We start from the raw sequence: 16,153 nt of genomic DNA on the forward strand, positions 1-16,153 counted from the left end.
CTGGGAGAGCTGGATTTGTTAGGTAATTTTAGGACTCATAAGTATTTATGATCGGTTAGGTAATACCAAGGAAAGATATTTTACTACAAAAGTATGTTTCATGCATAATGATAGGGAAAGACAATGTAAATTGTAGATACGAGAGATAGATAGGTGAAAAGATAAAATTTTCTTTTGAAACAAGGTATAATTCATTTAAAATGCTTCACACCTGTATGTGTTTAGCACTAACCTTTTGTTGTATTCTTTCCAGAACCGCCCCAGAAAAGACGATTTATGTATTTATTGATCCTTTATTTAACAAAAAGTGTAGTGAATACACTTTGTACATAAACAATTGCCAAATGTTAATACTGTATATATATATATATATATATATATATATATATATATATATATATATATATATATATATATATATAAAAATCGTTAAAAACGCTATCCATAAAAGCTGTTTGATTATGTATCGATTGGGGGATAAATTTAGTTTATGTTAATATACGAATTCAAACGAACATATTCCTTTTGATGATAATCAATCCTAAATTTTGATATATTTCTATTATTTTTATAAGAGAGAGAGAGAGAGAAAGAAAGAAAGAGTACAACCGCTGTAAACTATCCAGCACGTGAGGCACTCATTCAACATATATGACACAGGTATATTACTGCAGCTAGTGAGGGTATCTGTTTTGTACATGTTTTGTCAAGAGGAATAGGGAACTGGCACAGGAAACGTCTCTAGAATTAGTTTTTGTTGCAAATTGTGCCACCTGTCTGCACATATGTCACCAAAATGTCGAACCTTTATATTAAATGACTTTAAAATTAAGGATGGTACATTATAAATGGACAGTTATACACCATAGCATTTTATCCTTATGAGGATTGTATTCCCGAACTCTTGTACTTCTAATGAACTAGTTCAAATGGCATTGAATTTGAAGTTGTCATCGTGACATTTGTCTTCTTGTAAGCATGTCAACATAGAATATGCCTTGAAAAGACTCATGCCACGTTTATTAATGTTAGAATGACCAATTAAACTGGAAATTCGTCAACATTTATGGTGTGAAAAATGGTCGAAATATTTTGTATGTGCATCAATATGGAGTTCATGCATACACTAAATTTATTTACATTCTCGCATCTGTGTATCCGGCTAAATACACACACACACAAGTACACACACAGTGTACACACATATATTTCAGGACTATCAAGACTTGATAAAATATTTTGTTAGCTCAAGAATAAGGTTATTTCTAGACCAGTGGTGAGGCCTGCCATTTACCTTTTTGTTTATAATTTTATTTGAAACAATGGCATCTATAGACTCACGAGCACATATACAACAGACATATAAATGTTAATTTATAAAAAAGACAGGTATAAAACTTTCAAAATCTAGGAAATAAACAATGGCGGAGCTGTGAACGATAGACCGCGAAAGGTTCCCTCTCATGCATTTCTCGTTTAAAACTTTTTCGATATGGACATTCTTATTACTTTTCTCTTTTACTCTCTTGCCCTCACTCTAATACACACAAGTATACACACAAATACACACACACACACACACACACACACAATGGTCTCGAATAAAATATTTGTAGCAGTCAGCATCAGTGAAGAGTGGAATGATAAACAATAATGAGATTAATAATGACAAACTTACGCAACTAGTAGAGATATAATTTTAAATTAATTTCTTTCATTGTTATTTTTTTAGCTAATTCAGATCTTTGGTTATATGTTAGATGATACAAGAAATAAAAACAGAAGGAAAAAAAATAGTGCAAGATGAAGAAACTTAACTCACTGAAAGAAGACAATAAAAGAAACCTTATATATATATATATATATATATATATATATATATATATATATATATATATATATATATATATATATATATTCAGATTTAAAATAAAGATTATACTTCCATGGAGGCTCGAACCGTTCACTTACAGAAATTATTCCTGCAGTTTGAATCTACATCTTTTGGATAACTTAAACGTGTAGCAGGCAAAGTATTAGATATAACGAGCTTGTAGCTGTGTGGGGTTATTTTGTTAAAGATCAATTTTATCCTAAATATTGTGTTCTCCTTTTCAAAAAAAGTGTTTTATACATGTCTTTGCATCATAAGGAAGGTACATTCTTTACCCTACAATATATACCTTTCTTTAAGAAATACTTCAGCGATAACTACTATTTCATTTATCATCTTTATTGTCAGCTGGAGCCAAAATCTATGGGACTCAGCAGGGGATACTGTGAAGTTGTTTACTTAAGTAATTCATCAAATAGGAAAGATACACTGTATTATTATTTTTATCATGCTTCCATTATCCGTTAGACCCCATTTGTAAAATAACACCGGAAGCTGCTTTTTGTTGTTGTTATTATTGAAGAACGATTTCCTTCATGCTACTCTTCTATATTTACCTTACCCTCAGATGAATATTCAGAATGTCTCAAAATACGATCAGAAAAAATAAGACAAAATTATAATACACATTATGCAACAGGTGAATGCTAATTTGTTTTAAATAGATGACATTAAAAGACATTTGTGATTATTTGCCTGTATGTCCCATATGTCGAGGGACAACAGGTGTGTGCTAATGATACGGTTTGTATTTTATGTCTTTTTATTTAAAAAGTAATCAAGAATACATGTGAAATTTGCATATATGTTAGATGGTTTTTAAAGAGTGTCTTTTGTCCAAAAATATAGCATGTTCTCAGATATGCTGGTAGCTTGTGAGGTCTTCTGAAGATCCAGAAATATGGTGAAATTTGCAGTTTTTGATGAACATATGAACATATGTAAATGTTGATATCAGTGTTTTACACTACCATATGTATACGTATTGCAGTGGACATATAGTAATTTTGGTATATGTGCAAATCATTGTATGCATGTATTGTAGCGAAATCTCACGGTTAGATATATCTAATATTTGACCATTTTAGAAAAGGCAGTTACCAATGACTCTGACCCAATTAATCTGTGTCGTTTATCACATGGTCCACATGCAAAAAATGAAACTGTATTCTACTAAAAGCTTATTCAATTATTCTTTAATATACTGTAAAATATGAATATGGTTGCCACATGTGGACCACCTTAAGTTTTAAATAGTAGTTCCAATTTGAACAAAAAATTGCAATTTTACAGTATGTCATCATTTGCAATTGTCTATAGCATCATATCAAATAATTTTAAAAATTCAAGTGCTGATAGATTTGTTGCGTTGGTATTATCTAATCAACAATGTTCTGAAAAATGTGCAAAGTTTTGGGCCAAGAGGAGCCACTATAGAACATACCCCTTTACCCACATTTTACGTGAATTGTTTCAGCCTCCAAAAAAATATCAACGCCTATTCCTATAACGGAACCTCTAACTAAATCAGGTAAGTAACAATTAAATTAATCAAAGACATTCTTCAGACCAGACATAAAGTCATATTTGTAAGTGCTGAAGAATACCTATTAATATTAATGAAATATGTATCAGAAATGCTTCTTTGATTGTTGATAGTATACAGAGCTTCAAGGAGTAGCAATTTTAAACAAAGGTGAATGTTGAAAAATATATTCGTCTTAGACAGTGGACTGTTGAGACCATAGTATTTTTATCGGATGTCGCCTTGTTGTCCAGGATTTGAAAATGCCGTCGTGAAATTTGTTTCGGAATTAAAGTCGTAATACTTTAGAATCAAGAACACAACACTTAAAACATCCATTGCTAATATTTTACATGTTGATATATATATATATATAAATATATATATATATATATATATATATATATATATATATATATATATATATATATATATATATATATATATATATATATATATATATATATATATATATATGGAAATAAAAACGTTCTCTTGTTAGACAAGTCCTTTAGGTTGGATTAATGATACTCTTTTTAGAAATGGCCTGGGATTCACGTTGTGGCAGCATGCATACAGCCATACTGTTTGAAAACTTCTGCTACCAGTTTAATGATGTCAGAAAAACTTGGAAAGATGCTCGCACTAGATGCCAACGAGATGGGGGAGATCTGCTTAGCATTACCTCAAATAATGAACAGAAATATATAGAGTTTTATATATATGGTAAGTCCTATTATGTGTCAAAGGAGTGAAATATAATTGAAAGTCATTTGATCTTTATGAATGTGTCTTGAAACTTGTTCTCTGTGGTTTGTCTGTAATAGATGTTATTTTGAAAATTAAGCTTGGTTCAAGTTGATCTACACTTTAAGGTTTCAGACAGCTATCAGGGCTCTGTTTGAATTATCAACTTCGTATACTTTTGAGACTGCTGTTTCATTTGCAATCATTGCATTACTGTACATTCCAATTAAGGAACAAATATTCCATGGGTATATTTTCTTGCAGGTCTCATTTTATCTTTTTTCTATACATTTTCTTTGGGAAGGGGTTGCTGTATCATTTATTCATTCTGAAATCTTTAGTCATAGCTTGCAGGAATTCACAAACCATATATTAAGATACGGAATAATCTATTATATTGTGTCGTCATTCTCGTTAGAAATCCTTACTTTGTATTTAACTATGCTTTATACAATTTATAGCCCAGTGTCATAGTGTACACACCTCAAGGATCGGGGGGATTCGCTCTTTAAATGTATTATTTAAGCAACTTTGCTCAGAATAAAAGTCTTGCCCTATCAGACAATAATGGATGGAATAGAATAATTGGCGAGTTTTGCCGTGATCATTAGCCAGCAAGTTGCAAATTAATGAGTATGAGCAATAAAAAACTAAACAATTATAAACAAAATAATGTATTATCATCGAAAACGTATAATGCAGGTTACTACTCGTGATGTGTCTTTTCTACTTCACTGAAATCATCATAAACCGAATCCATGAAACAGTTTCATACGCATTATCCAGCGAAATGCACATCGTAATTTGTCAATCTCCATTTCATTCATTTCATCTCGATCTCATTCATTTGCTAATAACCTAATATTTAGACAAAATCTCGTTTGTAGGGCGCTTGAAATCCTCGATGATACGAGAGTTCTGGATAGGAGCCAATGATCTTGGAGCTGAGAAAGTCTGGAGATGGTCAAATGGCGACCCATATGTCTACCTTAACTGGATATTAGGTAGGAATGAAACATTTATCAGGCTGTGGAAATACCTATGTTTGAAAAATTATTACTGATGTTTTCACTAAATTTTAATTACATAAATACAATCTGGCTCTTATTGATGACGATTGTGGGCAGGCGTGCAAATATACACTTATATACTTTACTGCTTTGATACTACTACTACTACTACAACTAATATCCTATATTTATCCAGGGTAGGGTTATTGCCAAAGAGCTAGTTTACATGTTTGTCCCTGCATTGAACCAAAAACACATGTAATTATAAAGGATCTTCAACGTTAGTATCTTCTGCATAAGAGAATACAATTATGAAATAAATTAGTACAAAGTATACAAGATTATGAAAATGTTGTCACACAGATTTATGAAAATTTCATTGTACAAGTGTTATGATGTAATAAAACCAGGAATACACATTACAATATTTGTAAAGGTTATTAAAACCTGAAACGTCGTCTCCTTGTTAAATATCATGGCACAAACGTTTTCAAGAAGCTATGTTAGGCAAAGTCAAAACATTTCTTTCATTAATCGTTCTCAACTTTTATTATTTGTAAACCATTGTAATTATCTAAAGAATAATGTAATCCTTAACTGGTATCAATGTAAGAATGTTAAAAAGAGATGAAACAAATGTGATTTTACCTTTGAAATTTAAAATCACCGTATTTGTTCCTGTCTGTAAGTTATATTAACCATTGTATTCAAGAATAAGTACGAGTTTTCGCTCTATAATTCATTACTATTAAGTTGTACTCATCTTTTGGCATGCATAAGTCGTTGTTTTCTATCAATCAACTACATTTGTCGATTTGACACTCAGATGATGTAATATAAAACGTCTAGACCTTTTTATAATTTCTATGTTCTCAGGTACTGTAATAACGAGTGCTTCAAAGTGTTTGGACCAGGATAAGGTATTATTAATATGGATACGTAAATATTTTGCACAGCCAATTCAAGAAAATGCAGCCATACACGAATGAGAGCCATGGTTATTTTTGGTGTTTTGAGGCATAACTACCATATTAGTAATCTTTCAAGCCACTGTTTAACCCTCTGATAACCAGTAATCATTACAAATCTACCTCACAAATACCCACAAGTTTTATTTCTGTGTAAATAAAAAATAAAAGCAAACCAAGCAAAAAGATTTCGAATTATGATTCTGAGACTATTTTGGTGACGAGACTAGAAATACGTCTTTGCCTTAACGAAACGAGAGTGAGAGGTTTGTTTCTTTTTGTGCGCTTAGAAGCGTGAAAAACATAAGCAGTAGCAACAGATGAGGTAATGTGAGTATGTACTCTGCCGAAATTCGCAAAGAAACGTGACATCTTTTCTTTTCTGTTCTGTTTTCATACTAGCATTGAGTAGCGTCACAATGAGTAGAGCTTGCTTAATCAAAACAATGGGCTTGTCAAAAATTGTTTTGATTGATGTCTGAGATTTCAAGATGACTAGATGATATATATTCATACAATAATTGCAGTTCTAAAGAAAGGTTGGATTTACAAAATGCTAATGCTGCGATGGATTAAATGTTTGCCACTCACTCATAGAGAGTATACATTTTTAGTGATTCATGGACTCATTCAGGGATGGGATTACTTTTGATGTGAATAAAGAGATTCGACTGTGGAATGTTGTCCCAGCGATAAGGCACGTTTGGAATCATCTTGCCTTACCAGCGTCTCTTCGGTAGGATATGGATGTGTAGCTTGGAGACTACAAAGCAGTGGTCAGTCCAATATTCTGCACCATACATGGACCTTTTTACTCGTATATCATGCCTGTCCCTCCAATATGCTTGTATATGCAGCCTGTTTCTCTTTCTGACAATAACATATACGATAAAATGACAGTGCCTAGATCGGGGATGCATTCATGTCGTACTCTTGCGGGAAAGGGGACGGAATACGGTGTTGATTATGAGCGTTTCATGTTCTACGCCGGTCTGAAGCAATAGACGGAATCGTATGCAGTTGATGACCAGGAATACCTACATGCATCGTCATACTCTATGTGCTTCACAACAAGTTGCTGAGAATCGTCTTTCTGCCCGTACAACTAGCTATCTGTTTCTTCCGCGCAGTCAGCCAAGGCGGGCTCAACCAGATGAGCGTAGCAATAGGGTCTTCAACCCTTGGTGAGTTAGGGCTTGCCTAACCAACCATCTTAAGACTGGATTAAGCTGACTGCGCGGAAGAAACAGGTATTCCTGGTCATCAACTGCATCCGATTCCGTCTCCAGTCGTTTTGAGATTCTCTTTCTACTGGATCCAAGACAGACGAGTGAGTGAGGTCGATGACGCAAAACTCTTCGTCACTTTAAACAAAGGCAATGCTCAAGTCACTTGTTCACCCTTCTTCCCAAAGTCAGGTGGGGTCGGACGTGTGACAAAGCGTCAGGTTTGGATACAGTGACTGTCGTAGCCGCAAATCTGCACACAGGAGGCTCAGACCATAAGGTCGTTCTTCACTGGCACGGAGCAGCAGTGGTGTTTAAGACCCTATTGCTACGCTCACCTGGTTGCGCCCGCCTGTTGAAGCGGTTTAAAGGAGTGTGGCTGCAGCTCATGTTACAAGATGGAGCTGCAAGTGAGAGCTGGGTGCATAAGGGGACCAACGGTATACAAGCTACAACCTGAAGAGGCACGACTGTTCCCCCACCAGTGGTGGTACCCCTCCAATACACTCCTGTACATGCATGCATACATACATACATACATACATACATACATACATACAAAGGACATTTTATATTTTGTAATGACAACTGATTTGGTATTCCAACCCTGGTCTTGAATTTATAGAACCTTGAAGATTAAGATCTGGATATATTCTAGAACTGAAAGTCTCCCCTCAGTTTCAAAAGGTGGCGATTTTCCTGAATATATGAGTAATTTACCAATAATATAGAGTTTGAGTTGGTAAATTAAGTTTCACACATTCGGCTGATCTTTGGGCACATTGTTTACTAGCAACTTGCTTGGATCCTGCAATCACGCATCCAGGTATAGACCCTGTCATGCTTCGGGAATGTAGATGAACTTTAGCTATACAATAACTAGGATACTATATGTGTTATATTCTTACAACTTCTAAACTTTGACTTTGTAGTGTGCTTGTTTAGCCCATGACGCAAAATTATTTAAAGTGTTTGCGTGAGTGAGTGGCACTATAATGCCTACCTCTTGAGTAAAAAATAAAACCAGATATCAGATAAAGAAATGGAGAATATTATGTTATTTTAAAGGTTTAACGAATTCTTTGCCTGAAAGTTCTGCATTTATTAGTTTTGGAAGGGGGAAATCATACAACGTGGTATAACATATATCTTCTGAAATTATCCTGACATCATTGTGTTTCCTCTGTGATGCACATATTGATTCCCATGCTCAGAATTTTTCATTAGAATTGACACAATCAATTTAACAAAGATATAATTATAGGGTTTAAAAATTCAGTAACCAATTTGCATGTATTTATGTTGGAGAGTCTCTGAGGCAAGTGGTTTTAAATGAAATTAGACTGAGTCTGCAATCGTCGGTCCTACAGTAGACCTTGTGTGACTGGAAATTTACATAAAATATCAAGGAATTTTCTATGACAATGCATATAAAGGATATAAAATTAGTTCATGAACGTTTATGGTTACATTAAATATATATTGCTGATCGAATGAAGGAAACTTTGTCTCTATTAAATTACTGGAAAAAACACCGATATATTTACTTTAATAAAATACAGCAGGTCTTCTTAGACTGTATCCAAAACATAATTTCTAGAAACTATGCATGTCGAAAATTTCGAAGTATTTAAATATTATTTTCATAAAAGCTTACGGTGTATGGAATCATGCAAATATTATCTTTTTTCTAGAAGTACTATGAATAGTCCAAAGATTCTTTCATATAAGTATTCTTTCTTATGTAAGAAATCCTTGGTATGCATAGATAGTACGATGTCATCTTTAATCTACCTCTGAATTTGAAGTGACGCTGTGTCCTTTGTATGGTATAAGTGGCTGAACTATAATGAATAACAATTTATAGAAGGCTAACCATTCACCATTTATCATTATACATCTTTCCTGTGTCCCAAGGGGCCTTTCTTGAATCTACCTTGAACGTTTTTATTATCGAGGCTTGAAATAGCGAAATGTAATTCTTTGTTCAGTGCTTTCCTTAACTTCGTTCTTTTCCTAACTTAATACACCATATGACAATCACTAATCCCAAGGGAAATAACTCCAGAATCGACACACGCATATGCTAAACATGTATACATCATCAATTAAACTGCATCCTTCATTTTATGATTTGAATTTGCAATTAGTTGATACAGCTTATGAGTATCACTGACGTGTTTTAAGTTAATTATTTTCAATTTATTAGTTTTGAAATTTCCCATCACAATTAGATTGTTACATTTTGTATTGCAATCTTTCAGCACTCATTGAGAAGTTTCATACCATTCCGTAGAGGATGTTATGGATCTATAACAGATGGAAGCATTTCATGGTTTTAACTCCAATGCGAGCATTTCTAGTTTAGCTATGGTTGATATTGCATTGTTATTCATATCAAGATATTAACTGACATGTACCATTGCGCCACCTCCATGATGAGTTCGGTCTTTCTGAATTGCTGATATTTATTGATTGTGACTTTAGCATCATCAAAATAAAAAATCTAACTTAGTTTTAATAATGATAGATATCAAGTTTGTTCATTAAGCTACAAATTGTCTTCACAGGCGCGGATCTTCATTCTTCTCGGTAATAACTGAATAAGCGGAATTGCTGACCTATGCAAAATCATAATGACATGACAAGATCTCTGCACAATTGTCATACATCCATTCAAATCCATTTACAGGTACTAATACAAGTAAATTATATAATTCAGTGCAGCATGGGTCAAAGGTCTAATCACATCCAATATAAACTATTGATAAATGTATAAATATGTTTATAAGAGACAGACATGAGTGTTCAGTTTAATTTTGAAATAAGAATGCCCAAATGCTACTTCAAAAGTATCTCGTTTCGGTAATAAAGGTGGGGCTGAAATTGTTTTTCTACACACACTAAATCTAATAAATCTTATTATATAGCCACTAGCTGACTTGAATGTACATTTCTTGCTTTGTTATAATAAAAGAAAATTATGTTTGGTTCCTCTTGTATATGATCCAAAATTTGTATGTTTGAATGTTTGTACAACTTAATATCATTCATTAGCCTTTATGAGATTATCCTGTATGCTGACTGTTTTAATAATAATAATAATAATAATAATAATAATAATGAGGACTTTGTATAGCGCCTAATCTTTAGAAGCTCTAAGCGCTTTACAACATTTGACAACACATATAACATAAAAAACATATAATGATATGATTACAAAAACAAACACCATGAAATTAGAAACCATTGAATAAACATGCCGAGAACATTCAAGGTAGGAAACATTATTAGGTCGCTAAGTTTGTTCTTGCAGTCGAAATAAGTGAGTTTTGAGAGCCCTCTTGAATGTGATCACTGTGTCTTTGTGTTTAAGTTCAGTGGGCAATTCATTCCACGTTGCTGGGCCCTGGTATGCAAAAGATCGCTGTCCATATGACTTTGTTTTTATAGTGGGAATAATGAGTATACGATTGTCAGAAGAGGAGCGTAAGTATCTTGTTGGTGTATACACATGGGTGAGGTCGGATACGTATGTTGGACTAGAGTCCGACAGTGAAACGTAGCACAGAGAACAAATTTTGTGTTTGATTCTGGATCAAATAGATAGCCAGTGTAGGGTACAGAGCAGCGGGGAGGTGTGCTCTGATCGTGGTACTCTAAGCACGATCCGAGCAGCTGTGTTTTGAACTTTTTGAAGTTTCTGGAGCAGATATTGAGATGAACCAAACATACTTGAGTTACAATAGTCCAGTCTTGAAAGTACTAATGAACACACAAGTGTTTTAGTGGCATCAACTGAAAGATATTTGCGAATTGAGCTGATGCGTCTCAGTTCAAGAAATGCAGCCTTGCATATGTTCATGACATGTTCGTGCAATATGAAAGTACTGTCAAGAGTAACACCTAGGTTTCGTACTGATTGTGTGAATTTAATGTTGGTGTGGCTGATATTTATTGTTTGAGGTAAAGGATGTGAATGAGAAAGTCTTTGTGTTGTGATTAGATGGCCTCAGTTTTATCATCATTCTTCTGCAGCTTGTTCCATGACATCCATGATTTCACATCAGAAATGCTCCTCTCTACACCTTGGATGGTAGCATTAACTTCAGTTGGGTGGCTAGATTTGTATATTTGGGTGTCATCAGCGTACAGTTGGTGAGACACTCGATGATATTCTATGACACTTGAGAGCGACTGAGTGTACATAATGAAGAGAACAGGTCCAAGAACAAACCCTTATGGAACACCACAAAATAGATCAAATGGGCTGGAGTGTATTTCATTTACATATACAATTTGTGTCCTGTTGACCAAGTAGGACTTGAACCACAGTAAGGCTGTATCATGAATGCCAAATACATGCTGGAGATGGTGATATAATATATCATGGTCTATTGTGTTAAATGCTGCAGATGAATCAAGGAGGGCGAGGACTGTAATCTTTCCGCTATCCAACGCTGAGAAAATATCATTAACTACTTTTAGAAGAATACTTTCAGAACTGTGGCAAGGGCGAGATGCAGATTGTGCAGTTCTAAAAGGATTGTTTGAATTTAGATGAGATACAAGCTGGGATAGAGCGACATTTTATAAGATTTTGATATGAATGAGAGATTAGAAACTGGGCGCTAGTTCTTTAAATCGTTATGGTCTAGTATTGTTTTCTTCAGCAGAGGCTTTGCAATAGCAGTTTTGAAAAATGATGGGAATTCCCCGGATGAGAGAGAGATAGGTATTAATAACATCAGTTAGTGAAGGCAATACTGGATCTAAGCACTCAAGCGGCAGTGATGCTGGAATTGGATCAATTTCACATGACTTTGGTGCACTCTTCATCACGACTGTACGTACAAAATCCATAGAGACAGGTTCAAATGCTGCTAATGGTTGCCGCTTAAATTCTGTATCCCAACTGTATGGTGACGACGAGTCAATTGAAACTGTGGTGTCAAGGTTATCTCTAATTGTTTGTACTTTGTCACGAAAGAAATTTGCAAACATGTCCGGAAGGTCGACTGGACAGAAGGTAGTTGGAAGTGGTGTAGATTTGTTGCTTGACATCAGCTTGTTAGTAATCTCGAAGAGCTCTTTGCAGCTGGAACTTTCCATGATCTTAGTAGTATAGTGGGCTGATTTCGCTGCATGGACTATATTTGTGACATGCTTCTTAGCGGCTTCATAGATTTGCTTATGAATAGTGAGTCGGGTGGAAAGCCAAAGCCTCTCAGCTTTACGGTGGTCTCTTTTAGCAGTGCGAAGCTGGTCCCTAACACTGCTATACCATGGAGAACACTTTTGAATTGATACTCTGCACTTGGTAGCTGGGGCATGTTTGTCAAGCAATGAACGCAAGCAGTTATCAAGTTGTTCTGCGGTAGGAGGTAAGCAAGTTGTTAGGTTAGCTTGGATGTCTTGCATTTGTTTGGTTCTATTTATCATACGGATGTTTCTCTTAGTAGTAGATGAAGGTTTAGGGTTAGGGACTGATATGTCAAGATGGCATATAATACAGAGGTGATCTGATGCAAGGTCATGGGATAGCAGGGAGGACCGTAGAATGTTATCATCAGGTCTATGAAGAATCCAGTCTAAAATGTGACCATGTTTATGGGTGGGTTGGTTAAATGACTGTTTGAGGTTGAAAACATTAATGGAATATATGAGTTTTTATGTATCTGGGTTTCCATGACAGTCAAAATGAAAGTTGAAATCTCCAAGAATAATCAGATTGCCACCTATCGAATTTCCATAGTCCAGGAGATTTGGAAACGTCTCAAAAAAGAGAGAGTCGGCTAGCTTGTTTTTTTGTACTAGGAGGAGTGCGGTAATTGGCAGAAAAAATGGACTGACCTTTGCTCCAGTGTGAGTGTGGTTTGGACTAGTTCAAACGATGTGTGGTCGAAATTGAATGTTGTGGTGTGCTTAAGACGTGGTTATTTGTTTTATTTACATTTCCAGAATTTCAAGTTTATATATAATCTCCACGAATTATTGAACATTTATAAACGTTCATACATCTCTGATAAAATTGTAGTTTGTTTATAATCAAAAATGGTTGAAAACAGGCCGCTATGTCTGTATCAAAGTACGCGTTTACACTAAAAATTATAAAAATAAGGGCATACTCATTTATCCACAGTAAACAAAAGGTGACTAGCAATTGCTGACGCAAGATTGGTTTTAAGAGCTCTTATGTCATTGTACACATATTTGGCTTCTAGAACTTCGCGTATATCATCAGTTTTGTTATTCACAATTTACCCATTATTACTGTGGTATTGATATGCTGGTTTGAGAATCATTGGACATTGTACCATGACATGTCATTTCGTTATTTATTCTGTTATCACTTAAACTAGTGAGTGGAAATTCACAAAACTACGTAGTCGTCTTGCCCATGCTGTATCCATCAGCAAGAGTGTTACCGTTTGTGGCTCACACTCCATGGACTGAAGATAGGGTCAAAGGTCAGGTGTGCAAAAATTTATATTACAATGAAAGTTTTCAAATGTTTTGACAGAACTTCACATATGCTGTACATATCAGGAGTTGCATCATATAAATGATTAATTTTATATTATGATGCCTGAGTCATTATCTGTGGATGCTTGGGAAAGTAACGTATCACATAAAATTAACAGTGTTAGAATTTGCAAAGGCAAACCATTGTAGTTACTTTAATTTTAAATTAGCTTAGAAAGGTACACTCAACGTCCTCATAGTTTCTTGATATAAACAGGTTGTTTACTATTGCTTTGATTTTCAGGGGAGCCCAATAATTCAAATGAAGAAGACTGTGGTGCAATAATGGCTTGCATGGGATATAAGTGGAATGATATTCAATGCAACCACACAATGCAATACATCTGCAAGAAGAAAGGTAACTTGTATTTTTTGTACTATGCCAGGAAAACAAGGGTTTACATTTTAACATTCCCTTTAAAGCTTTCCTAGTTCAGACACTGTATGCCAAGCACGACAAGAATGACTTGATTGTGAATTAAAGCAGAAACAAGATTGCTATTTGGAAATTCTAATAAGCCTAACCCGTATCATACAAATACGTGCAAGCACTGATAGAGTAGATTGAACTGAAGTGATCCAAGTCTATTCATTGTCAGTATCATAAAAATAATAGAGTTGGGTGAAGCTTGGGGCATCAGTACCCCAAAACGATTACTTACTAATTTGGATCCTTGAACAGAAACAGCTCCAATGATGATAATGGTAATTGATCAACAAAATATGGCATGCTGCATCATCATGGAACAGGATATAACAAACGCTTCTCCTATCTTATGCCTTTCATTTCACATTTCCAAAGTGGAATCTATTAGTTGTTCTGACCTGGCTGAATAAGGCACTGTTTGGAGCTTCATTTGTTCACCTCTCATATAACACATGTTTCCTATTTGTATTCTTATCAACAGGTAGAGTCAGCGAAATGCACGATTTGTCATTTTTCCCAAGCTACTTACAGGTCTGATGGGTTTGTTAGTATCGTGCATGATGGTCCCTGTTTGCATTGCCAAGCGCAGGCTACCACTCACAGGCGCTCTCTCTTTTATGGTGAAACCTCTGTTGAGCCTGCACCCTTCAACTTAAGGTCATCAGAGGAGCTTGCGAGAGCTTTGAAAAGGCACCTAGGAAGTACCGAGCCAGTATGAAAAGGAATATCCCATATATTCAAACCACTGAAAGAGGGAAATGAAGATACCTCTGTACAGGCTATGTTATCCTAGATAGATGGGTTATCCATTCTGTAAAAGGAGTATGAACCCACGATAGAAAGAGAATGCTAAACAATTCTCCTTATTTAAGTTAAGGTAGTTACAACAAGTACTTCATTCAAATGACAGTGTTCTTTAGCAGATATTATGCAAGTTTTATCATAGAGGATAAGGTTGGCTTTTTCTAGCTTCTTCCTTAGAGATTTTGTATCCCTTAAGGCTCATTTAGTCCGATTGGTATCTATCACTACAGTGCAGTATATGTCCTTGCGAGATCATGTGGCAGCTTCTTACGGAGGCAGCTCAATGACTTCTGCTGGATTTATGGAAGGACAATTTTCTCTTTTCCTGTCACATCATACGTGGTCAATTCTCCAGCTATGTTTTCTATTGGATCCCTCACATACCGTTGGAGACCCAAGTGAGCCTCACCAGGTTAGAAAAGTGGATGTAACTCCGTCCACCGCTTCCTATTCGTCTATTTTCTACTGTATTTTTCTTGGGTAAAATATTTTAAGAAGAATCAAGTTTTAGAGTAAAATATGTTTCTTCGATGATAATTACCTAATCATAATAAAGATACACCCTCACAGTCCCCCCCCCCCGCTGCATCTTAACCGTTATATAAGTATAGAGAACTTGAAAGCTGCTCCTGTTATAACTTATAACTGAATTCATAGGATTTGTCGCCATTCTGTATATCATGGCGGTATAACATCCTGAACGTCACCAATGTGGGCAGATAGCAGTAAGTTAGCCTGGGAGAGCTGGATTTCATAGGTAATTTTAGGACTCATAAGGACTCATGAACGGGTAGGTATTATCAAAGAAATATATTTTAGTACAAAAGTTTGTTCCTTGCATAATGATAGGGAGAGACACTGTAAACTGTAGATATGAGAGATAGATAGGTGAAACGATACATTTTTAGTTTGAAACAAGGTATAATTCATTTAAAATGCTTTACTCCTCTATGTGGTTAACACTAACTTTTGCTGTATTCTTTCCAGGATCGCCCCAGAAAAGACAACATGTGTATTTATTGATCCT

The 16,153-nt window shown here is 35.0% G+C and overlaps 1 protein-coding gene across 1 annotated transcript in view; it reads left to right on the forward strand.

Moving 5' to 3' along the window:
* The window catches only part of LOC149791880 (C-type mannose receptor 2-like), a 40,820-nt gene that overhangs the window by 14,358 nt on the left and 10,309 nt on the right, over window positions 1–16,153 (forward strand). The window contains exons 5-8 of the mRNA XM_089969284.1: window positions 3,372–3,425; window positions 3,960–4,145; window positions 5,054–5,170; window positions 14,140–14,253. Of these exons, the coding sequence (XP_089825410.1) occupies window positions 3,372–3,425; window positions 3,960–4,145; window positions 5,054–5,170; window positions 14,140–14,253 (471 nt within the window). The remainder of the gene's footprint in view (window positions 1–3,371; window positions 3,426–3,959; window positions 4,146–5,053; window positions 5,171–14,139; window positions 14,254–16,153) is intronic.

This window comes from Sinohyriopsis cumingii, chromosome 9 (assembly GCF_028554795.1).
Source record: "Sinohyriopsis cumingii isolate HCF-2022 chromosome 9, ASM2855479v2, whole genome shotgun sequence".
NCBI classification, from domain to species: Eukaryota; Metazoa; Mollusca; class Bivalvia; order Unionida; family Unionidae; genus Sinohyriopsis; species Sinohyriopsis cumingii.